We start from the raw sequence: 25,779 nt of genomic DNA on the forward strand, positions 1-25,779 counted from the left end.
CTCTCTTCCTTTGGCGCTTTATCTCCAGAGCACCTGTTTTGATGAGTGGTGGCCACAATCCCTGAGCTAACAAGCAATCCACTAAAGAACCACAGTCAAGCAAGAATTTTTCTTCCACAGGGTCACAACCCAAAGCTGGGGTGCCAGAGCCAGTAAGGAAAAATTTAGCACAATGAATATAAACCACAGTTTTCAAAAAATCACAAAAGCCCCACAGAACATGTCAATTGCTATGTTTATAATACTATGAAGTATTCCTAGGTTCTGGTCATTGAGAGACTGCCTTAATTCTTTAGTGAAAAAAATAATAAATACACATAATACGTAACTAAATCAATTATGTATTTCTTCATGGAGTCAGACACAACAAAGGGGTTGCACCACTGTCCACTTTGTGTGTGTGGCAGGAAAACCTGAAAGCAAATGAGTTGCTAAGCATAAACAGTGTGAGGACTATCAAGTCTTATCAGAAGAGTGTTATCTGTCTTCTATTCGGTAATTCCAGAGCCCCGTATCTCAACCTCCATCAGATCTATCTCTAAAATCAGTTGTACTTCTTTATTTATCTTTCTAGTCTGTTCTCTAGAGGAGCAAGCGTTATGTCTGAAGTTATATCAGCAAAGTCTTCAAGGCAAGTCACGGTAAAGCAGAGCCACACCACTCATTTTGCTGCCCAAGTAGCAAGAATGTCAGTGCTCGGCATGGAGCAGTAAGTTTATATTTTGCAGGTCTATTAGATTGTACTAGTCAAATCTGAAAAATATAATAAAAATTAAAGGGGAGAATGGAATTTAGGCAACTGTGCTTCCATTTTAGAGATAGCATCTTTGAGTTAGTAATTGCGTAGGTTTACAACTTGTGCCTGTAACAGTGGCTCTCAGCTCATATTAAGACAAGAAGGAATTTGTTATGGTAAGTTTCATAACACTGGTGCTCTTAAAAACTTCAGAAGCTTGGTCTGGGGCTGTTGCAAGTTAAATCATGGGAAGTGGTATATTAAGAAAAGAAAAAAGAATTCTAAGAAAAGAAAAAAGAATTCCCTTCCGAAAGCAAATACTTTTTAGTAAACAAGTTCTAGGAATAACATACATAATTCTACAAATGATGGGCTGATTCTTGAAATTTTTCATCTTTTGGGGGGGCTGTTACTGTAGTAATAGAAATTTTACTCTATTTACTCACATCAATACTTTGGGATGGGTCTGGCCATCATAATAAGCTGATGTTTTATATTGTTCTTTAGTTCTTTAGCACAAAATAGAGAAGTTTGGGCAGGTAGCTGTTAATGCCCAAGGCAGAGTCATTTCATAAATCTTTTCTGATAAATGGATAGGGTCGAATTTTACTCTTATTCTCATTTTATATGGAAAGTGATTGAAACTAAAATTTCAAACAAACACTGGATCAAAAAAGTATTCTAAGAGCCCATAGGGATATAAATATACCCTCCTTTAAAATTTCTAATGCTGAAAAATTTTAAAGATAAATGAGAAGATATTTCTTTGAAAATATTTCTTTCTTTGTGTGTGTGTGTGTTCAAAAGGCTTTATCAGAGTGCTTCTGTTTAGTTAAGTGTCTTAGTCAGTTTGAGCTGCTATAACAGAATGCCATAGTCTAGGTGGCTTAAACGACAATTATTTCACAGTTCTGGAGGCTGGGGAGTCCAAGATTAAGATGCTGGCAGATTTCATGCTTGGTGAGGGCCCTCTTCTCATTTTGCAGATGGTGGCCTTCTTGCTGTGTCCTCACAATGCAGAAAGGGAGACAGAACCAAAGATTGAAAGTTCACCTATTTCTTGCTATAACGGCACTTATCCCAGCATGGTGGCCATACCTTCATAACCTCACCTAAACCTAATCACTTCCCACGATCCTGTCTTCTAATATTAGCACATAAGGGCATCAGGGTTTCAACATCTGAATTTGAAAGAGTATGGTTGTAAAACACCACTTCTATTTTGTTACTTAACAAATATTTACATAACACTTTACATGCACTGATGGTTTACACATATTAACAATCAATACTTCTAACAACCCTGTGAGGCAGGCACTATTATAAGCTCTTCTACGGGGGAGAAACATGAACAAATAAAGCATAAATTACCAAAGGTCATGAAGCAAGTTAGTGGTATGGCTGAGACTTCAGCCCTGACATCCTGATCCAGTGATCTCTACAGCTGCAGCATCCAGGGAATACTCTGTTCCTAAGGCAGTCCCACTTCTTCATCCTCCTGCCACTCCCAGCTCTTCTCATAGCAGTGGCAGGATATCTCACATATCCCTGAAGTCTGCATCCACCAGGAAGAATTAAGACAGAGTATTATAGGCCTACAGCTTAATTTTTAAAGGGAGGGGACATTGAAATTGATGACGAAAAGTCAGTAATCCAGTGAGAAGGCATCAGCTAAACAGATTTGGAAATGCTTTATTGACATTCCTCTAGAACTAAAATTTCCTTGATAGCTGTTTCTCTAGAGGGAACCAATCCCAGGATGCTGGTAAATACAGATGGCATGGAAACGCAATTATGTTAGTATCTAGTATGTATATATCAGATATGTCTGCTTGTGCTTAGAGGAGTAAACAAGCAGAGTTTCATTCCCTGCTCCTTTTTCTGGTGGTGTCTATGGCCTTTTCTGCCCAGGGACAGTACTAGAAAAGACAGACCTCCTGAGCCCAACAGGCCCCTCCCAGTTCCTCAGTGACTTCCATGGATCAAAACACAGCCTCCCATATAACAAAAAAGTGATGCTACTGGAATTACTAGAGTTCAAGATGTTCCAGAATTTCAAAGAGGGAAACCATAGGGGATTGCAACACTGAATAAACATTGAACTGACCTTTGGAAGTTGTCTATTCCCACACCCAACACCTGGCTCCACTATGTAAACCAAAAAAAAAAAAAAAAAAAAAAAAAAAAAGAGAGAAAAAAAGCACACATGTGATATTTGCTTTTAAGATCATAAAACGTCAGGAAGACAAAAGCTCTTACGCGTAATCTGAGATGACAGATGTACTGTTAAAGAGTGCATTTGTTTCAAAGCTGAATGAAATCTGCAGAACTCAAACTAAAGACAGGATAGATAAGATATGCTGCAGTTCTTGCCCTAACTCTTTCAATCCTAACAACTGAAATGTCTTCCAGAGAAGTAACTCCCCCCGGTAAGGATGTAGCGCCGTCCCCATGTGGTTCTAAGGGATCAGACCCGAGAAGCACCGTACTGGGTTCACGAAGCGCCCCTCGCAGGCACAATCTCGGTATCTCGGAGAGCGGTGGGCTCTCGCTCCCCCTCCAGGGATTTGGGGCGGAAAGCGAACATTCCACAGTTGGCGGGAGTTACGCAAGACAGCCAGATTCGGCCTTCACTCGTGAGTGCCCCCACCCCACTCCACCGCAAAGGCGGGGCCGCGCCTTCCTTCCAGATTCGAGATCGATCTGGAGCTCCGGGAATTTCCCTGGCCCGGGGCTCCGGGCTTTCCAGCCCCAGCCATGTATAAAAGGGGTTAGCCATGCTCGGAGAACCACAGAGCCCAGGGCACAAGCAGCTCCCTGCTAGCGCTCCCTCTCCTCGCACAGCCGCCCGAAACGCCTGCTGAGCCCCATGGCCTCCCCCGCTCTCTCTACCGCCCCTAGCAATCCCCGGCTCCTGCGGGTGGCGCTGCTGCTTCTGCTCCTGGTGGCCGCCGGCCGGCGCGCAGCAGGTGGGTCCCGGAGCCCTGGGGTCCCCGGGCAGGAAGCGGCTGGGGTGGGCGCCCCGCGCCGACAGCCCCGCTCAATCAGCGAGTCTCTTCTTCCCTAGGAGCGCCCGTGGCCGCTGAACTGCGCTGCCAGTGCTTGCAGACCCTGCAGGGAATTCACCCCAAGAACATCCAAAGTGTGAACGTGAAGGCCCCAGGACCCCACTGCGCTGAAACCGAAGTCATGTAAGTCCCTCCCCGCTCTGCCGCTGCCACCGCCGGGGTCCCCGACTCTCCCGCTGCCCCAACCCTGTCCTCAGCCTGACCTCCTGTCTCACGAGATTCCCTTCTCTCTGCAGAGCCACACTCAAGAATGGGCAGAAAGCTTGTCTTAACCCCGCATCCCCCATGGTTAAGAAAATCATCGGAAAGATGCTGAACAAGTGAGTTGTAATTTCCATGTACACAGGCGACAGGAGCCGTTGGTCAGAAATACTGGCATCTGTTCCCTAAAAAGTAAATCAGGAAAACCCAAGGGTTAGCTACAGGACTGAAAAAATTATTATTTTCACAAAGTTGCCATTAAGGCTATTAATCTGCTCTGGGGCCAGAGGATATTCCCAGTGCCCGGGGTAACCACCCAGATTCTTCCCTCGTTTTAGTGAATGTAGATAAAACTGCTTTCATGTAACTTCTCATTGAAGTTTGCCGGTTGTGCTGAAGTGTTTCCCACCTGTTAAAAAACACAGGCTTCATTTCCCCTAGTTCCTACTGAACTTCAGACCTGAAAAGCAGATCCTCTGGTTTTTTGTAAAAGTTTAGGGATGAAGTGCAGAGATTTCACAATGATATTGCACTGGGTGCATAGCTGGTTGCCACCACCTATTAGCCATGTCACTCAAAGACAATATTATTTAGTTTATCTGAGACTCAGCAAAACAGGGAAAATAGTGGTAGCTACATCATGAGGTTGCTTTGAGGCTTAAGTGAGGCCCAGTACGAGAAAGAACAACAGGCTCTGACAGTTTTAGCGAGTAATACAGTGGAGACTGTCGCCCCCTCCCCCGCCCCCAACCCCTATTCCTAAAAGAACATCCCAAGCCTAGAGGTCCTTGCCACAGAGCACAGCTATCACAGGCAGTAGCCGCTTGGGTGCCAGGTGGGGAAACTGCATTCAGAAAACTCTAGAGCCTGGGGAAACAGGACAGGAGAAGAGTGTTGTGCAGTCAGCTTTCCTGAGCACCTACTCAGGGCACCCATTTTCTCATTACAGTGGCAAATCCAACTGACCAGACGGAAGGAGGAAGCTCACTGGTGGCTGTTCCTGGAGGTGGCGCTGCCCTTACAGAAACAGAAGAGGAAACAGAGACACAGCTGCAGAGGATACCTGGATTGAGCCTAATGTGTTTGAGCATTGCTTAGGAGAAGTCTTCTATTTATTTATTTATTTATTTATTTATTTGTTTGTTTCTTTTAGAAGATTCTATGTTAATATTTTACGTGTAAAATAAGGTTATGATTGAATCTACTTGCACACTCTCCCATTATATTTATTGTTTATTTAATGTCAAACCCAAGTTAGTTCAATCCTGATTCATATTTAATTTGAAGGTAGAAGGTTTGCAGATATTCTCTAGTCATTATGTTAATATTTCTGAGTGGATGACATATCACATGTCAGCCACTGTGATAGAGGCTGGGGGATCCAAGAAAATGGCCAGTGAGATCAATGTGAGGGCAGGGGAATGTATGTGTATCTATTTTTGTAACTGTAAAGATGAATGTCAGCTGTTATTTATTGAAATGATTTCACAGGGTGTGGTCAACATTTCTCATGTTGAAGCTTTAAGAACTAAAAGGTTCTAAATATCCCTTGGACATTTTATGTCTTTCTTGTAAGGCATACTGCCTTGTTTAATGTTAATTATGCAGTGTTTCCCTCTGTGTTAGAACAGAGAGGTTTTGATATTTACTGATGCTTTCACAAAGAACAAGAAAATAAAATATTTAAAAATATAAAATGTTTGTTTTATTTTGGGGAAAACAAGGACTCTCTTTGCTGAAAAATCTGATGATTTACATCAATATTTATTTCTCAATTTTTTTCTGGGCTTTCAATCTGCTATACAGATAAATCAAACAATGAATTATGCCTAATTTTATGTGGTGACTGCTGTCACTCCCCTTGGCTCTCACCTAGTAAACAATGTGCTTTACCAAACTATGGTTTTGCCCCTGATGGGAGAATCACTGATATACATTGCCATTTTTACAAGAAATTCCTTACTACTCAAATTTACCTCCTTAAAAATATAGAGGGAAGAAATATGTCAGAGATGTTTTAACCAGAGCAACTCCATCTTGAATAGGGGCTGAGTAAAACGAGGTTGAGGTTTACTGGGCTGCATTCCCAGTAGGTTAGGCATTCGAAGTCACAGGATGAGACAGGAGATTGGCACAAGAAACAGGTCATAAAGATATTGCTGATAAAACAGGTTATAGTAAAGAAGCCAGCTGAAACCCACCAAAGCCAAGATGGAGAGTGACCTCTGTCGTCCTCACTGGTCATTATACACTAATTATAATACATTAGCATGCTAAAAGACACTCTTACCAGCCCCCTGACAGTTTACAAATGCCATGCCAACATCAGGAAGTTATCCTATATGGTCTAAAAAGGAGAGGAACCCTCAGTTCTAGGAAATTGCCTACCCCTTTCCTAGAAAACTCATGAATAATCTACCCCTTCATATAATCAAGAAATAACCACAAAAATGGCCAACCAGCAGCTCAGGCTGCTGCTTTGCCTATGGAATAGCCATTCTTTATTGCTTTACTTTCTTAATAAACTTGCTTTCACTTAAAAAAAATTAAATTCTTATAGTTATCTTAACAAGGGATGTCATTTGTTTGCTCTTGCTAAATAATCTTTTATATAATTGTTGACAACTTAATGAAGTTGTCAATAAAATGGTGGCTAAAATATTTTGTTTTTCAAAACTCAGGTAGTTTGTGTCATAACAGAAGCATAAAAAGTGAGTGGCTGAATATTTCACCTGTGGAAGCTTCTAATTGAAATTTGGACTCAAAGTTCTAACCTTCAGATATAAGTAACTAGCACTAAGTTTAATGTTGTTTCAATCTTTTATAGCAATATACCAAATGTAATGCTTTTAAGATTTAACTGCATTAGTTTGCATCCTTCCTAGTGGAATTTTGATGGGACCTCATAGAGTGTTTGCCCTCTGGGGAACTCTGTATTCAGTGCTGCCCCAGGATGACAGCAGCACGCTAGGTTTTCAGGACAGCAACACAATTGTCATGTCAAAAGAAGAAAGACCTCAATAATCTAAAAGAAACCATACTCCAAATCTGAAAAGGAAGGATAATGGTGCATGCATGAGGTATCTACTTGGCTCTGATTCAGGACTCATTCAGGAATTCTCAACCCTGGGTAACTGCCCCTAGCACAGGCAAGAAGGTGAGGCTGGCAGCCTCAGTACTTGAGATCAAGTTCTGGATTGTCCCAAGTAGCTGGGTAAATAAGGGAACAACCTTTAAGTAGCAAGAAACAACCTCTGTGAGCTTTTCTCACAGCTAAAATGGTTAAAACAATAATCTCTTAATAATTCCAAGGTTGTGAGTTAATTGTAAATGAGATGAGAAAGGAGAATATTTGTAAACTATACATAAGTAAAAAATGCAATCCATTCGAGAAGCTCCATAAATGGTAGTCTTCACTCCCTAACTCCGAGTTAGAGGACACTGGAAAATGTTTACAAGAGGCACCCAAGGGTTCAGTAAAACCACTCCTTAAACCTAAGACAAAGTCCTCATCCTCTAACATTGGAGCTTGCTGTACTGGCTACTTAACTCTTGTTAATATAGAACAGGGAACATGAAAAGAATAAAAGAGATGCTTTTATTTACATGGTGGTTAAAGACAGGCTTCAAAGGATCAGACTGACATTGGAGTAAATTCCAGCTCTGTCATTGTGATCTTGGGCAAGTTTCTTTACTTCACTCAACCTCATTTCCCCTTCTATAGGATAAGGATAACAACAGAATGAGCCTTCTGAAATGTTGCAAGGATTAAATGTTATGGAGGCTTTGGAAACATGGTCCTTGTCATTGGTCCTCAGGCCAACTCCATGGACATTGTCTGGGTCTCCATCTTAGATCAAGTAGGTATAAAAATTGTGTTTTTCACACCAAATTGCCAAGAAGTTGCAAGTACCAGGCAGTAGTACTGTAGAAAGTGTTATGGCAGGAAGTGGGACACAAGCCAGTTTGAGGTGGTGGTCACAGGGTAAAGGAAGTAGGGGAATAATACTACATGATACATCACAGTTTTGAGAGGCCGTCAGCAGGAAACAGCAATGACCACAGTGACTGAAGTTTCCTGACCAACATTGTTACTGGAAAAAAGTCCGGATCCAGACCCAACAGAGGGTTTTTGCATCTCGCACAAGAAAGAGTTCAGAGCAAGCCCACAGTGCAAAGCAAAAGCAAGTTTATTAAGAAACAAAACATAGTTACATCTATGTAATCTTATTGCTTAAATGCCAGACCTCCATCAGCAATTTTAGAGATGCAACCTTCTGTGTTTTTGTTCCCAATGTTTCACAAGCAAACGAATGTAAATCAGGAGGCATACAGGGGAACAGAAAGTTAAAATCTCTAAGACCAATTAAATGAAATCTCCTGAAAATGACAGTGAAGCAGAGATAGTGACCAAAAAATTGATTCATGTAGTAAAGAGGCAAGGTAGATAAATACAAACAGCATAGCAGCTAATATCCCCAGGCGCCAAACCTATTCTTAGCCAAGAGGAACTTTACTGAGAGGGCCCTCCAGTAAACTCCATAAATCTTAGGGAGGGCTCTAACCTCCAAAGTTGGGCCTGGAACCCAGGTTCGGTCAAGGGTCTTTGCCTTTTATTCAGTGGAACCTTTAACTCTCTCTGTCAGAGGAGACTCCAACTCCCCTAAGTTGGATCTGTAACCCAGTCCCGTCCTTTACCTGGACACCCAACAACTTAGCCAAAGTCAGCCAATTGGTACTGCAGTTTATTTCCTTTGGGTTGGGGGTCTCCTCAGTATTTTCCTTTCATGGTCGCCAGAAAGATATTACCAGAAAGGGGTCCCAGTTTAGACCTTAAATGAGGGTTCTTGGATCTCAAGCAGAAAGAATTCAGGGTGGGTCAACAGTGCAAAGTGAAAGTAAGTTTGTTAAGAAAGTAAAGTGGTGAAAGAACAGCTACTCCATAGACGGAGTAGGACATTCCTGAAAGTAAGAGGAGGAACGTGTTCACTCTAGGTACAATGCTTGTTTATGTATAATATAAAAAAAAGATCAAGAGGATATGTGCTCTGCTACAAGAGTTTGTGACGAAAGTTTAATTTTTTTAATTACTATGTTTTGCAAGAATTGATATTAGGATCTTTAAAGCAAAATTAGGAATACTTCTGTTCTCTAGATATTGGGTATCAGGAAATGCCTAAGTCTAGGTCTGTTTAGTACATGTTATCAATCTGTTCCCTTAACTGTAACCTTCTAGAGGCTAGGAATACCTAACTTTCCGGGAATGCAGCCCAGCAAGTCCCAGCCTTACGTTTTCTTAACCCTCACTTAAGATGGAGTCACTCTAGTTTGAATGCCTCTGACATATTTCCCCACTTCCTTTACAAGAAGATCCTTAATCCTAAGGGTGGCAGGTAGACAAAGATTAGTCTTTTGTAACTTCCTTAGGCTGAATAGGGGCGATGATATTCCTGCCTAACTGTTAGAGTCTCTTGTATTCAAGTTAGAGAGGAACTCAGTCAGAAAGCATCGGTATGGTGAAGGTTCATAAATGAGTCCCAGCAAAAGGAGAAATTTGGAAAATCAATGTGTCCAACTTAAGAAAGCATTGAGTAAGCTTGTCTTGCTTTCCCACACAAAGAGTACAATGGCAATATATTCCACAACAGCAAAGCAAAATAAGTAAAATCATCCTAAGTAAACTAAACAGGAAGGCTTTCCAAGAACTGGGTAGTGGTTGGAACCAAGTAGATATAGGGTCAACTGACAGTGCATCAGTGGCAGAGACATGAGTGTCTAGAGTTTTCATAGTCCAAGTAATATTATGTGAATAGTCTGGTGCATACACACACCATTCATTTTTTGTTTGTTTGTTTGTTTGAGACGGAGTTTCACTCTTGTTGCCTAGGCTGGAATGCAATGGCGGGATCTCGACTCACCACAAACTCTGCCTTCCGGGTTCAAGCAAGTTTCCTGCCTCAGCCTCCTGAGTAGCTACGCCATCATGCCTGGCTAATTTTGTATTTTTAGTAGAGATAGAGTTTCTCCATGTTGGTCAGGCTGGCCTCAAACTCCCAACCTCAGGTGATCTGCCTACCATGGCCTCCCAAAGTTCTGGGATTACAGGCATGAACCACCGCACCCAGTCCAAAATTCAGTTTTGATCAAAGCACAAGTTCCCCCTTAGACTGCTGTTAAAATGTCCAAAGTTGCATGGTTTTGTAAGGCCACCTGCCTAATCTGAGAAGTTTCCTCAGTTAGGAGGGTAAGGACATAGCGTGTATTATTGAAAGCTGCAGCCATGTGCTTGGCTAAGGCTTTAACTTGTAACTTGATATTGATTATGGCTGCCTGTGGGGAAAACATAGCCAGCAGGTAGAACCACCAAGAAGCCTGTTTTTGTTGCCCTATAGTGAGCCTTTACAGTTTCCCAGTTACACGGGAGAGAGTCCAATTTGGTGAGGATAAGTCCCAGGAGATAAGGACAACTCCATGTACACCTTCAAGTCCAATTATAAAGTAAATACAACCAGCCATGAGTTCCATAAGCCTGTAACCAACTCCAAGGGGAAGGGTGGACATCCATCTTTTGCAAATTGTGTTGCCATCCTACCCACATTTGGTCTGTTAAAAGAAGGGTCTTATTACATTGTTGAGGTGGCAACCATCCCATATCACGGGTTTCAGTCTGGTGGTGACTATTATTGCACCTTTCAAAACATAGAGGTGTTTTGTCTGATACCTGTGGTTGAACAACTGTCATTCACCCAAGTCTATTGTGTACAGTATAACCTAAAGTCGAGGTGCCATTTAACTGTTTCCTAACGAAATGAAAAAGGTGCCTTCTTGTCTCTCCATAAGAGAGGAAGGGACTAATGCCTGTGTGGCTATGGTACAAGAGAAAAGAGGGGCGATGTGTATAATGCTCAGTTTCCCAATCATAATAAAATCCCTATAAACTTAGGTTTGCTGGTTGAATATGCCAGGGCAACCTGGAAATGAAGGAAAATGACAATTCTCTACATACCTAACAGTTTGTTGGATTATGTAGAGAGGCTATAGTCTGCCCACTTAGCAAATAAGTTACTCTTTGTGTGATTATACCCCAAAATAGAATGCCAATCCATATCTTTATGTTACCCATCCCTTTTGTTTCTGAACAGGAGCTGGAGGTCATGGGTTGGTCCACAGGAATAAGTGGGATCAGTCTTTTTTGTTCTGTTGGCCTGTGGGACCTTGTAAGAGACAGGTTTCATTCCAGATCAGTGAACCCAGCTGTTCATTCCTAGAAGTTTAACTGCAGTTGGGGTACTAAGGAGAACTTGATAGGATCCCTTTCATTTTGGTGGAAAGTTGATCTGCTGGGGATCCTTCCTTCCAAGTTTTTAATAGGACCCAGTCTCCTGGCTGGGTTGTAACAATATTATCTTCCCTAGTAGGGGAAGGGAGTCTTTGATTTCCATATTCAAGGAGCGCCTTTTGCATTTGTCCTAAGTTGATTACAAAATTTCGTACTTGAAAGTATCTATGTCTAACAGGAAGTCTGTAGTTAAGAAAGGTCTTCCATACGTCATTTCAAAAGTGTTGCACTATAGATTTCTCTTGAGAACAGCTTGAACCCATAACAAGGCTACAGGCAATATAGATAGTCAGGTTTCTGATGTTTCCTGGCATAGTACTTTTTAGAGTTTGATTAGCTCTTTCTACTTTTTCTGAACACTGTGGCATCCATACTAAATGAAGGAGATACTTAATTTCTAGGGCCGAAGATATGTTTTGGGTAATTGTCACTGTGAAAGATAGGCCATTATTGTTTCGCAAACTCTTAGGCATCCTAAATCTAGGAATTATTGCCTTTCACAGGAGGTGAGAAATCTTGTATTTTCAGACCAGGTAGGAAAAGCCTCAGTCCAACCAGTAAAGGACAGATGAATACTAATAAATATTTAAACTCTTTTCATGGGGACATCTGAGCATAATCTACTAGTCAATCTTCACTGGCATACATTCTGCTATGCTGAATAGGCCTTACTAAAGGAGAAGGAAAAGACTGGTTATTTGGATTATTCTGGGCACAGAGTTCACAGAACTGAGTTACCTGCTTTATTGTTCTAAGTAAGTAAGCCTTTTCCTATAAAAAAGATGATACATTGGCTGGGCACGGTGGTTCATGCCTGTAATCCTAGCACTTTGGGAGAGTGAAGCACATGGATCACCTGAGGTCAGGAGTTTGAGACCAGCCTGACAAACACAGAGAAACCCTGTCTCTACTAAAAACACAAAATTAGCCAGATGTGGTGGTGCATGCCTGTAATCCCAGCTACTCGGGAGGCTGAGGGAGGAGAATAACTTGAACCCGGGAGGTGGAGGTTGTGGTGAGCCAAGATTGTGCCATTGCACTACAGCCTGGGCAACAAGAATGAAACTCTGTCAAAAAAAAAAAAAAAAAAAAAAAAATCAAAAAAAGAGAGAGGGAGACATTAATTGAAACAAGGAATCTCTTCCCAAATGAGTAGAGTCATGCAAATGCTTAACTATTTTCCACTGATTAGCACCTGGCATCAATAATTTGTTGTCATTGATAAGTCAGCCAGAAGGATCTTGAATTAAACCCTGACCTTAGCCCATTCTTGTTCCTCTTTAGTATAGCTTGGTTCTGTCATTACCAGGACAGAGGGCACTAACATGCCTACAAGTCCAACTGCCTGCTTTAATGCAGCTGCCTTAGCTCCTGCATCTGCAAAGGAGTTTCCCTTAACCACACTAGGGTCTCCTTTTTGATGCCCTCTGCAATGGATTATAGCTACTTCCTTGGTCAGCAAAACAGCATCTAATAGATTTAAAATGTTTAAGTGATGTTTCATAGGTGAACCCCTAGCAGTTAGGAGTCCCCATTCCTTCCACGAGCATGAAGCACCAGAATGGCATACATAGAAACAGTACAAATATTAATTATTAAGTCATTTCCCAATTACAAGGCTATTAATATGAGCTATTAATAATTGCAGGGCTATTAGAAACAGCTATTAATTCTGCCTTTTGAGCTGAAGTAGAAGTTGGTGAGGCCTGAGACTTAATTACTTTGTGTTGATTGACAACGGCATACCCAGCTTTTCTGTGTCCCTGCAGCACAAAGCTACTTCCATCTATAAAACATTCTACTTCAGGATTATCTAGGGGCTCATCCTTTAAATCCGGCCAGCAGGAATAAACTTGCTCCATTACTTGCATACAAGAATGATATAGGGTGCCAGTGGGTTCAGGCAGACAGGTAGCTGGATTTAAAGTCTGGCATCTTAAGCGTTACATGAGGAATGTTTAGCAACAAAGCCTGATATTTAAATAAGTATTTCCTTTCATCTATGGGTACCCTTTAGCTTCTAGGACTCCTTGTACTTGGTGTGGGGTTAAAACCACCAGGTGTTATCCTAAAGCCATTTTATTGACTTCGTCTCCTAAAAGAGCAGTTGCTGCAACTGCTCTGAGGCATTCAGGTCATCCTGAAATGACATGGTCTAATTGTTTTAAAAAAATATATCTATGTATACTTGTGCCATGTTGGTGTGCTGCACCCATCAACTTGTCAGCACCCATCAACTCATCATTTACATCAGGTATAACTCCCAATGACAAACCTGCACGTTATGCACATGTACCCTAGAACTTAAAGTATAATAATAATAAAATTAAAAAAAAAAAAAAAGATTCAACATTCTACCAGGTTAGTGCTCTCATCCAAAATATATATATATTTATATATATATATCACTGGTTCTCAGATATCTCCCAGTTTCTGGATAAGGACACCTAGCCACTTAAGGGAAAAATGGCTGATCAAGATTAGGGAACCCTAGGACTGGAGCTGATCCCAATTTTTCCTTGAAAGCATTAAAAACTTGTTTACAATTGTTATTCCATTCTAAAGAATCTACATTCACTCCTTTCAGGGCATCATACAAAGGCTTGACCATACGCTCCAATCCTGACACCCCTAGAAAAGCCCGCAGCTACTTTCTAGTTTGGGGTTGTGGAATGCCCAATATAGCTTCCTTTTGTTCTGGTACTATTGCCTGGGTGCCAGGGGTTAGGAAATATCGTAAGTATTTAGCCTCTTGAGTTGAAGTCTGGGCCCTATGCTGTAAGACCCTATACCCATTAGCTCACAGAAAATTTAGCAACTTAAAGGTATTTTCGTCCAAGTTTCCTTAGGTTGGGCTAGCAACCAACACCTCATGCACATATTGGATAATGATGCCCTTATTTAAGTGTAACATCCTTAATTCTCTAGCCAATGCATTTCCAAACAGATAAGGGCTGCCCCTAAATAACTGGGGAAGAACTGTTCATTGATAAATCAAATGACTGTCAGGATCAGTCCATTCAAAAGCGAAGATGAATTGTGAATCGGGGAGTACTGCAATGCAAAACAAACAAACAAACAAACAAACAAACAAAGACATCTTTAAGATCTAAGACTGTAAACTAATTGGCATCCCCAGGGATGGGACCCAAGCTAACAGCATATAGGGATTGGGCACTATAGGATGTATAGGAATGACAGCCTCATTGAAAGCTCGAAGTTCTTGACCAAATCTATAGTATCCATTTGGTTTTTTAACTGGCGAGATTGGTGTATTACAAGGAGAATCACAGAGGTTTAACAACCCAAATAGCAAAAACTTAGCTATTAATGGTTGGATTCACAGACTGCTAACTGCTACATTAAGAAATTATGGGAGGTTATGTGAGAAATGCATGACATCACCACTGATTTTAAGGAGTTTATAGTTGACTTGAGCAAGACAAAGGCAAAATTAAGGAATAATTAAACACTGCCTCATGAGGTAGTTATTACAAGTACACTAGATGTTCAAAGAGCAAAGGTGGAAGGAATACCCTACAAATGACTTTGCCAGAATAAGCCTTTTCAAAGAAGAAGGACTTTGAATCTACCTGGAAGACAGTGAGGGATTTAGAAAGCAGAGCACGGTTTCAGGTGGGATAACTTGGAAGCCTCTAGGACCCTTGATATTACTGCAATCTCAAAGATAGGAGTGGAAGGATTGAGGATCTCAACAGCTTAAAATACGGTTGTCAGGAAACACAATAAAATGGTTAGCCAGATCAATTGTGGAGAGCCATTGGGGGTTATTTGCCAGCAACTGTGAAGAAAGTGGTTTGTAATCTGGAAACCATTAAAAATTACTGGGGCAGATTCTCTGGTGCTTGACTGCCAGTGCTGGATTTTCCACTACTTAACTCATTCTTTACTTACTTTGCCTAGCTGCAAAATGGGAAGAAAATTTCTCTTCTCTAAGAATCAATGTGAGGCTCAAGCAATAATGAACATGAAAGTGTTTCAGAAGCAAAAATCATTTATACTGTATTAGTTTATATTATGTTATACTGTGGTATAATGACCAAAATAGGATTGCTTTAGACAGACAGTTAAGGCTTCAGGCTATCAGGATACTGATATCATTGGATAAATTGTTCTATTTTAGTTGGGAACAAAAATAACAAAGTTCTTTTCTACCATGTGGATACAGTGCAGGTAACAAAAATGGCTTTTGTTTAAACTGGTGATAAAGAAGCAACTACTGTTAAAGTGCTGTGTCTTCATGGTTCTTGGTGCTGTCAGAGGACATTTGGACCATCCATGTTTGTACAAAGCCAACATCCAAGATGCCTGTATAGGAGCCAGACATGGGCAGTGGGCCAGAGTGATTTCCATGGGAAGCCAGTTTACGTGACATATTGCTTCCTGATTAGGTTGGGCAACCCAACAGCCCACATCTACTGGGGACTTTCTGTCACCTCCTTCTCAGCTACAGAAGTATTGTTTTTCTTCTTGCATTCCATAAACAAGCTACAGTGAATTGATTCAGAGTGCAAACCAGGTGAGATACATACATTTATAAGACCGTCAGGAGGAACTGGCAATCGTGTCTCATGACACATCTCAGATTTCACCATTTGGTGTCAATAACAAATTCATACGTTCAGTTATGTTTAAAATAGTTTATTTAGAACTAACCCAAACACACTCACAAACACACACACCCAGTTTAAAAGTCAATAACCTGTGTAATCAAACTGTTTTTTTTTTTAAGCAAAGTCTTATCCTATGGTTTATTCCCTGTGGTTAAGTTGAATTTAATTGCCCAAAATTTTTTGAAGTCTTATTACTTCACCAAGGCTTAACTTTTGTCTTTAGATACACTCTAATCTCTAAAATGTCAATAGACTAAATCTGCAGGCTGTTTTCTACAGATCACCACTCCCCAGAAAAATGAAGAATTCCATTTGCAGAGTCAGGTATGATGCTCATGACGTCAGGAAGCTGTGAGGACTTCTCATTTAGTTTCCCACAGAGTAAGGCCCATACCACCCAACCTTACTCAGCCAGTGCATTTCTGAAGTTTCCTTCCAGAATGAAAGTTGTAAAGGTCTATGACACCTCTTTCTTGCACACCAATGGAAGCGATGGATGGGGGAGTTAAAAAAATTCCTGGAATCATAAGAGACAAGGGATAGAGTTATGTTTCATGACTTACTTCTCGTTGCCATCATGTTTACTGATTACCTTTGCTCTGCCATGAGGGCAAGGGTTTTGAGAACCAGCCGGAAGAGGATCTAGTTCAATTTCTGTGAAAGAAAGCTGATGTGTCATTCCAATATTATAGCCATTCCTGCATGGAACAAGACAGTGGAAGACCCTTAAACCTTCAGCGCTTAAACTCCTCCACAGAAAACAGAAGGAGAGAGGGAGAGGAAGCTGGAAGTTACTTCACCCATCAATTTCAGGCAGCAGTGCAGGGCTCACTGGGGACTAGAGTAGGCCTGTGGGAACAGCCTTGATCGCCAGTAATCATGACGCTCGAGAGTTCCAGAAGCCTGTGGGGAGCATTACTCCCCCCATGATGTTGTTTGAGGGAAAACAGACTGGGTGCTGTTGTGCTGCCAGATTGATACAAACCCCTACAAGAAGCTTTCACACGAGCCCCTCAAACTCATTGGCCTCCCACAGCATCTCCAAATGGTGTCAAATACACACCTAGGGGTGGGTCCAGAGCTGGGGCAGGCCTGGGATTCCTAGCAAGCTTTAGCCTGTGCTCACCATACTACACCTCACCCCCAAGAAGCCCAAAACCTCTTCCAATTCAATAGCATAGCAACTGCCAACAGCAAGGTATCTTCCATGGCAATTTGCTGGGTGATTTTGGAAGATTTTTGTTTAACCACCTGGACACACATGTACTTGCTATACCACAAGTACAGAATTCTCAGTAAGCAGACTTACTCACCAAAGAAGGTGATCTGTTGGGGAGTCAACAAAATTCAGTGGTGGTCCTTTCAGGCCACTGACTTCAAGTGGCAAGAGACAAGGGTCTCTTGTTATCATGTTATCTTGGCTTGCAAACCTGGCTGAAGTGCAGAGAATCATAAAGTCATTCAAGAAAGCTAGAATAACCTGCCTGCAAGGAAGACAGGTAGTACTTTCAATTTAGAGCAATTCAAACATGCATAACATTTCCTGGATTAATAGTATTAATAATTAGAAAGGATTGACTTTCAGAAATTTATCTCAAATCAAGGCTCCTGCTACTTTGGTTCCACCTTTTCTCTCTAGAAGGAGAGGAGCAGCATCTCCCAGAGGGCTGGCTGCCTCAGAAACACCAGGATCCCTAGCCCCCTCAGGCCCAGGGCTTGAGTTCCTGCTGAATCATTGCTCCCTTCTGGCTGGAGCCACAGCTCCCTCCAAGGCCGAGCAGGTGGAGAATGTCCCTCTAGGTAGAGGTGCCCGGAGCTCCTCCAGGCCACCCTCCCCACTGTCAGCCCCCCTCCCCCCAACCTCTTCTTTCCACACTACCCCCTGAATTCAGGGAATTTCCTCAGCATCCCAAAGCTTGAGTTTCCTGTCAGCGGGTAGAGATGAATGTAGATAAAAGGAGTGCAAAAGGCACAAGGAAGCCTCAGTGCTCCGGATCCTCCAATCTCCGCTCCTCCACTCAGTTCAGGAACCCGCGACTGCTCACAGCGCTCTGTGACCACTATGAGCCTCCTGCCCAGCCGCGCGGCCCCTGTCCCGGGTCCTTCGGGCTCCTTGTGCGCGCTACTCGCGCTGCTGCTGCTGCTGACGCCACCAGGGCCCCTCAGCACAGGTGAGAGCGCCTGGCACGCGGGACGCACTGGGATACAGCGGTGCATCCCAGCCTCTGCGGGGCAGCTGGCTTCCAGGGAACTCACCAAGCAACCTGCCCTATAAAGGTGTCTCTCTTTCTTCCCCAGGGGGTCCTGTCGCTGCTGCGTTGAGAGAGCTGCGTTGCAGTTGTTTACAGACCACGCAGAGAGTTCAACCCCAAATGATCAGTAATCTGCAGGTGTTCGCCATAGGCCCGCAGTGCTCCCAGGTTGAAGTGATGTAAGTTCCGTGCTGCTCTGTCCACTGTGACCTTGGCAAGAGGGAAGTCCTCCACCTTGGGTCTTCAACCTTGCTATCTCATGAGTGTATCTTCCTTTTCTTTCCTTCAGAGCCTCCCTGAAGAATGGGACAGAAGTTTGTCTTGATCCACAAGCCCCTTTTCTAAAGAAAGTCATCCAGAAACTTTTGGACAGGTACTTGTCACTTTGATCTTTGTGGTTTTTAAATCTCATCTAGGGAGACCATAGACTTCACAAGGTCATTCTTCTGTGTACTATTTAAGTAACACTTTTCACGCTTAGAATTAAAAAGGTTGTTAAATTGGGAAAGTTTACCTGGATTGTCCTGGGATAATCTTTATTACCAATCTTACATGTAATTACTTGAGCAATTACACACAGCTTGTTGCTAGTTATGCTTTGTGTTTCCCCATTGCTTGTATTGATTTTGTATACTCCTTTTTTTACCAAGCATTATAAACGCTGAGTGTTGACACCAGGGTGGAGTAGAAAGGAGTGCGAAAAATGGTTAAACTAATATAATCTTTTACTCAACAGTGAAAACAAGGACAACTGATGAAGAGAAATGAGTACACATGGAAACGTTTCCCAGTCTTCAGCAGAGCAGTTTTCTGGAGGTCTCTGGATCCAGGGAAGACAAGAAGGAAGGATTTTGTTGTTGTTTGTTTGTTTATTTCTTTTTCCAGTAGTTAGCTTTCTTCCTGGATTCCCCACTTTGAAGAGTGTGAGGAAAACCTATGTTTGCCCCTTAAGCTTTCAGCTCAGCTAATGAAGTGTTTAGCATAGTACCTCTGCTATTTGCTGTTATTTTATCTGCTATGCTATTGAAGTTTTTGGCAATTGAGTATACTGTGAGCCAAGAATCCCTGGTTGTTAATCTTTCAAAGTGTCTTGAATTGAAGGTGATTATTATATCTCCAAGAAATATTCTTTAAGGTATTAACTGAGAAGGCTGTGGATTTAATATGGAAATGATGTTTCATAAGAATTCTGTCAGTGGAGATACACTGTTATCTTCACTTTTTTAAGAAATAGGAAATATTTTAATGTTTCATGGGGAATATGTCAGAGAATTTCCTTCCTCTTGATCATGGGGTACTATTTAATTATTTTACTTTAGAAAGCTGAGTGTATCGCACCTTATCTATGTAGAATATATTTCCTTATTCAGAATTTCTAAAAGTTTATGTTCTATGAGGGCTAATATCTTCCTATGATTTTAGACGTTCTTTATCTTCTTGGTATAGCAAACTGCCACCATTTACTTTTAAACTTTGATTTTACATGCTATTTATTAACGATTCTATTAGGAGTACTATAATTCTGGTAACTAAATATATATTTTAGATAGATGAAGAAGCTAGAAAACAGGCACATTCCTGACTGCTACTTTACATTGAAATGTATTCTTTCAGTTTTTAAAAAAGGAAAGGCAAACGTAACAATGACTTCTACTCTGAAAGTTTTGGAAACGTATTCAAACAATTTGAATATAAATTTATCATTTAGTTTTTAAAATACATAGCGACATCCTTCAGGTCCTAGCATTTCTCCTTGGACAGGGGACCAGAGAAGGCTTGGAATATTGAAAACAAAAAACAAAAAACAAAAAACAAGAAGTTGTCCAAGGGATGTCCATTTTTTATCCCTCTGCATGGGCTAGATTTTCCAAAATCATAATTTGCAGAAGGCCAGCATTTATGGTGGAATACAAAATTATATATAAGGTGGCCACACTGGGGCATGGTTCCTCCACACTCACAGCTTTGGCCCCTTTCACAGAGTAGAACCTGGGTTAGAGGATTGCAGAAGACCAGCGGGGAGGGCAGGGAAGATGCCTGTCAAGTTTTCAGCACAGTTCATTTCACTGGGATTTTGAAGCATTTCTGTCTGAATGCAAAGCCTGCTCTAGTCCTGGTGGGACATACTGGGGGTGGGGGTGTGGGAAGATGCAGTAATGAAACCGGTTAGTCAATGTAGTCTTAAATATCCTTGACAATGCTGTAAAGTTTCTTTTTATAAATATTTCTGTTTAAGCTATTTCACTTTTGTTTGGAAATCTTTCCCTTTTAAGGAGAAAATGTAACCCTTGTGAAAAGGCTTGTAGCAAAGCTCTACCCTTTTTTCTTTAAACCTTTAAATGACAAATCTAAGTAATTAACGGTTGTGAATTTCTATTTTTGCTTTGTTTTTAATGAACATTTGTCTTTCAGAATAGCATTGTGTGATAACAAATGGCAAAAACAAAACATAATTTTGTGTTATTAACAAAGCTACTGCAAGAAAAATAAAACATTTCTTGGTAAAAATCATTTGTATTTATATATTATATACTTATATATAATATATACTTATTATATATTTAGCTTTGCTAAGATTTTTAGATGCCTGTTGTGTGTCTTTTAAAGGTTTTGACCAGTTCGTTATGATGAATTACATATGTATTTCATTCGCTATATTAAAATTGTACTTTCTTATTATGTGTGTCATTGGTTCATAGTCTTTATTTTGTTCTTTGAATAAGCATTAAAACATTTCTAAACTTCACTTATATTGTTTCTCCTTGCTATACTGTTACAATACATTTTACTTATCTTGAGTTCTATATAATTTAAAACACTAACTCTGCTCCTCTCTGCCAGGGCTGTGGTTCCCCAATACCATTGCTTTGGTTCAACCTTTCTCCAAGCTCAGTTCCCTTCCAGTTATTCCTTCACAGCACCAATGGCCTCTGGGGTCTTTGGAAAATACAAAGGTTTCCTTCTCTAAATTCTTCTCTATCTAAATTGTTTCCTAGAAATAAAATAAGTTTCTAAGTATGACAGATGATGTTCTTTCTGTCTCATCCCACTCCTGATCAGCACTTCAACTTCCCTTGTCCCTCAAATTCACTCTAGTCAGGTGTTCAGTTCCCTAACTGGGCATGTGCTTTCCTAGGCCCATGACTTTGCATTTGCTAGGGCCACTACCTACATACAAAAGGAGGCTTACTCAAACTTAAGAACTCAGTTCAAGTAATACTTCCTTTGTGTTTTCCTTGGCAGAGCTCATGGCTTCCAACTTGATGTTCCCATAACATCTCATTATCTGAATTACAACAAAAATACTGCATTGCTCTTACTTATAGGTTTCTTCATCCACTCTTGCTCTCCCAGAACATTAAACATATTATATCTACCTCTGCATCCCCAATGTAGCATAATGCAGGACTTAATGAATTAACAAGTTATCCCGATCTTCAGGCTGTCAGATACTGTTCTAAATTCAGTAACCTGGCTCATAATAGGTGTTTGTTTTGTTGTTGTTTGTTTGTTTTTTGGTTTTTCTTTTTTTTGAGACTGAGTCTTGCTCTGCTGCCCAGGCTGGAGGTCAATGGCATGACCTCGGCTCACTGCAACTTCCACCTCCCAGGTTCAAGTGACTCTCCCACCTCAGCCTCCTGAGTACATGGGAGCACAGGCACCTACCAGCATGCCCAGCTAATTTTTGTATTTTTGTAGACAGGATTTCACCATGTTGGCCTGGGTGATCTTGAAATCCTGACCTCAGGTCATCGGCCCACCTCAGCCTCCAAAGTGCTGGAATCACAGACAAGAGTCATCGTGCTTGGTTTTATTATATATAAGGTTTTTTTATATTATATATTATATATAACTTGTTTACCCTCTTTTCTCCTTGTCTAGCAGTAGTCCAATAAGGGGTTTGGCATGCACAATCTTCTCAATCTATAATACCTCCTCTCACTTTTACCAGGGGAGCTACCATCCTTCCTTCTGGAATAGCTTGCCTTTTACTTCCTTGAGGAAACCTCTCCAACTCTTACTCCTACCTTTGAAGAAACCCCTTTTATACCCTCTCCTAGCACTCTGTACTTTTCCTTCATAAAGTTTTCTCACTAAAGTTACTGTAGAGTTTATTGAGTCTATGTGTTTATTATCATCTGTTTAGGGTCTCTCTATTCTAGCTTCATGTAAGCTTCATGAGGGCAGGGACAATGCTTATCAACTTCATCTCAGTTCCTAGGACAGTGCCTAGCACATACAAGGTATTCAAAAAGCAAGTGATCTAGGCTAAACAAGTCCCCTTGTCACTCTAAAATTAAAAGAGTAATTTCATTTACATACACATTCTTAGGTATTTTTACTTAACATTTCCCTATCTAAATGACAAATCAGATTGTCTCATCCCAACCCTGTTCAATACTTCAACTTCCCTTGTCCCTCAGATTTACTATATAAATACCTAACAATAGGTATTTATATGAAATTGCTCTTTTATGAAACACAAGAAAAGGAAAGAAAGAAGATTAATCATATTAGTATGTATGTACATACATTCACACTGCAGTTAGATATATTATAAATGTTTATACTGGCAGGAACTTGTATAAATTTGAATATGCTATGAGTCTTTTTCTCTTTTGTTTCTTCTTTTTTTCTGAGACAGAGTCTCGCTCCGTTGCCTAGGCTGGAGTGCAGTGGCACGATCTTGGCTCACTGCAACCTCCGTTTCCCGTATTCAAGCAATTCTCTTGCCTCAGCTTCCAGAGTAGCAGGGACTACTGGCACGCGCCACCGCGCCCAGATAATTTTTTTTGTATTTTTAGTAGAGACAGTGTTTCACCATGTTGGCCAGGATGGTCTTGATCTCCTGACCTCATGATCCACCCGCCTCAGCTTCCCAAAGTTCTATTAGCTATTAATGGTTGGATTCCTCTTTGTGCCTCTGGCTTTAAGAGGTATTGTCTCTTCCAAGGGTACAGGACATCAAGTTTAAGTTGGATACAGATTGGGGGGAACATTTAACACTTTGCCTATGATTTCAATGTCCCGTACTATAGGATTGACTTGGGAAGAGGATAAGTTTCCCATTGTCTTTCCTCCCTTATCACAGGAAAGCAAAAGGAGCAAACCCTCATCTGACTTGTGATTTCCAAGACATACCACTGTTTGCAGTTCAGCCATGAAATTCCTTCCCAACAAGGAAGTGGGGCATTCAGGCATGAAAAGAAAGGTATGGGAGGAAACTAAAGTCTCTGAAGAGCAGCTTAAAAGGTAGGTAAAATGGCACGTATGAACTTGTTTTTCTACCCCTGTGGCCATACAATTTTGGGGTGATACAAGCCCATTGTAATAGGTCAAAACCAAGTAAGCAACTCCATGTCCAAATGGAAGTTAATATTCTTTTTCTTTTTTTCTTATTCTTCTTTTTTTTTTTTTTGAGACCGAGTCTCACTCTATCCCACAGGCTGGAGTGCAGTGGTGCAATCTTGGCTCACTGAAAGCTCCGCCTCCCACGTTCAAGTGATTCTCCTGCCTCAGCCTCCTGAATAGCTGGAATTACAGGCACCTGCCACCATACCCGGCTATTTTTTTGTGTTTTTAGTAGTTTCATCATGTTGGCCAGGCAGGTCTTGAACTCCTGACCTCAGGTGATCCACCCACCTCGGCCTCCCAATGGGCTGGAATTACAGGCATGAGCCACTGCACACAACCCAAAAGTTAATACTCTTACCTGCCACTTCAAAGGTTACCTAAGGCTCCTCTGGAGATACGTTCCATTGTCCAATGGGAGATGTGGCAGAAGGTCTGGTGGGCTTGCTTGGCTATTTCAGCCATCATTGGTTCAGGTGCCAATGGCTCCGTTTGGAGTGCTGGGCGTTTCCTCTTCCAATACCCAGTTTTTTTTACAATGTACACACTGATTTATGCCCAAGGCATGGTGACTTGGATGCCCAGTTTTATGTTTTCCACCTTTTCGCTTCCCTTGTTTAGGCTAAGAACGAGGAGGGCAATCCCATGTGGGAGGTGAGCTTAAGGCGGCAGCCAAGAGCTGCACCTTTTGGGAGGTCCTTTTTGCTCTTTCTGCTTCCTATGTTCTGCCTTTGCTATTAAAAACTAAAAATGCCATATTCAAAAGCCTGGGGAGAGACTTCTTCAGCACCACAAGCAAGGATGGATATGATAGGCCGCCAGTGGATATAACTCCTTTAGAAGGAAGGAAATTAACTTTTGATACCCATGCATTGCTTCAGGACTTGGAAACTCATGGATCTGACAAAACACAAGCAGAAACAGCAGCATCAGCACTAACTACTTTATCAAATGTCAGCCTGGATACTACCGATGAAAAGATGGTCACTCAAGCTCCACAGAAAATAACAGCACAAGAGCCAATGGCTTATTTGGGCTCTATCAGGAAAGAAATGGTCATCCTAGAGAAAAGTGAATTCACAAATCTGAGAGCAGATATGAGGAAATGAAAACTGAATTAGACAAAGTTAAGCAACAACTAATACATGAAACCAGTTGAATCAGAGCAGATAATAAACTGGATATCAACCTAGAAAGGAACAAAGTAACAGATATATTTACAGATTAAGAAAAGCAACTTAAGGAAGCAACTACAGAATTTACAAAAACAGATACCCAAACCAAAATATTATTTCAGTGACCAGTAATAAAACTGACGCTGAAATTGCTTCCTTAAAAACACTGATGGAGTCTAACAAACTTGAGACAATTCGTTATCTTGCAGTCTCGGTATTTAACTGCCTGGCAGTAGCATTGGGATTTTAGAGATTCTGGAAGCAGTATTAATGCTCTTACTGCTGTGGCTATTGGCTTCTTAGAACACCAAACCAGGAGCGACTGATTTGGAACATCGTCTGTTGCAGCAAAAATTTACCATACAAGATTATTCAAAGTACATAAGGACTGAAGGAGGAAATGTTTCAGAATGAGAAGAGATATTTTGTCTCTATGTGTGTGTGTGTGAGTGTGTGTGTGTGTCTTTTTTATATTGAAAAGCTGTCATTCAAACCTGGTTTATTTGAGATAGAAGAGCATTTTGTCCTTTTGATAGTTTATAGAAATTTAACCAGAGTTTTCTTGTGTTTGCTCGATCGGTTCTGTAAATCATACAGGATCTTGTTGGTATTGGCTGAATATTTGAAAACTATTCCCTAGCCTCCATACTTATTACTGAATTAACTTCCCTGATAACGATTGTATAATTAAATTTTTCTATAAAATAAAAGGTTATTACAACCACAACAATAACAATAACAACAACAACAAAAGCTGATCCATAGGAGTCTGGGGACCCATAGCTGCTTTTTGTAGTTTCATACGGATATCAGGGTCAGATTGGGTTATAAAATGTACTCCCAATGGGGTTTGTCCTTTTTTTTCAGTCAGAATTTGTGTTAATACATTCCCTAATTGTCGCAACTAAACATCCATGAAGCAAAACTGGATTCTTATCTTTACCCTTAGAAACTTCCTTAATCTTTTCATAGTTAATAGGCTTTTCATCCACTTCTTCATCTCTTCTAATGAACAAGGAACC

The 25,779-nt window shown here is 41.1% G+C and overlaps 2 protein-coding genes and 1 pseudogene across 2 annotated transcripts; all 3 read left to right on the plus strand.

Moving 5' to 3' along the window:
- Positions 1-3,527: 3,527 nt before the first annotated feature.
- Positions 3,528-5,697, plus strand: LOC111524574 (growth-regulated alpha protein-like). The gene is made up of 4 exons (XM_023189785.2): positions 3,528-3,705; positions 3,804-3,927; positions 4,041-4,124; positions 4,955-5,697. Exons 1-4 carry the CDS (start codon positions 3,606-3,608, stop codon positions 4,968-4,970), a joined length of 324 nt encoding a protein of 107 aa, XP_023045553.1. The 5' UTR covers positions 3,528-3,605; the 3' UTR covers positions 4,971-5,697.
- A 12,255-nt stretch (positions 5,698-17,952) lies between these two features.
- LOC111532227 (C-X-C motif chemokine 5-like) lies at positions 17,953-20,976 on the plus strand. Its single transcript, XM_026446911.2, has 4 exons — positions 17,953-18,149; positions 18,277-18,409; positions 18,520-18,603; positions 18,967-20,976. The coding sequence occupies exons 1-4, from the start codon at positions 18,041-18,043 to the stop codon at positions 18,983-18,985; spliced, it is 345 nt and encodes a 114-aa protein (XP_026302696.1). The 5' UTR covers positions 17,953-18,040; the 3' UTR covers positions 18,986-20,976.
- LOC111535172 lies at positions 19,874-25,028 on the plus strand (annotated as a pseudogene).
- Positions 25,029-25,779: the final 751 nt, after the last annotated feature.

Source organism: Piliocolobus tephrosceles, chromosome 3, assembly GCF_002776525.5.
Source record: "Piliocolobus tephrosceles isolate RC106 chromosome 3, ASM277652v3, whole genome shotgun sequence".
In the NCBI taxonomy this organism is placed as follows: domain Eukaryota; kingdom Metazoa; phylum Chordata; class Mammalia; order Primates; family Cercopithecidae; genus Piliocolobus; species Piliocolobus tephrosceles.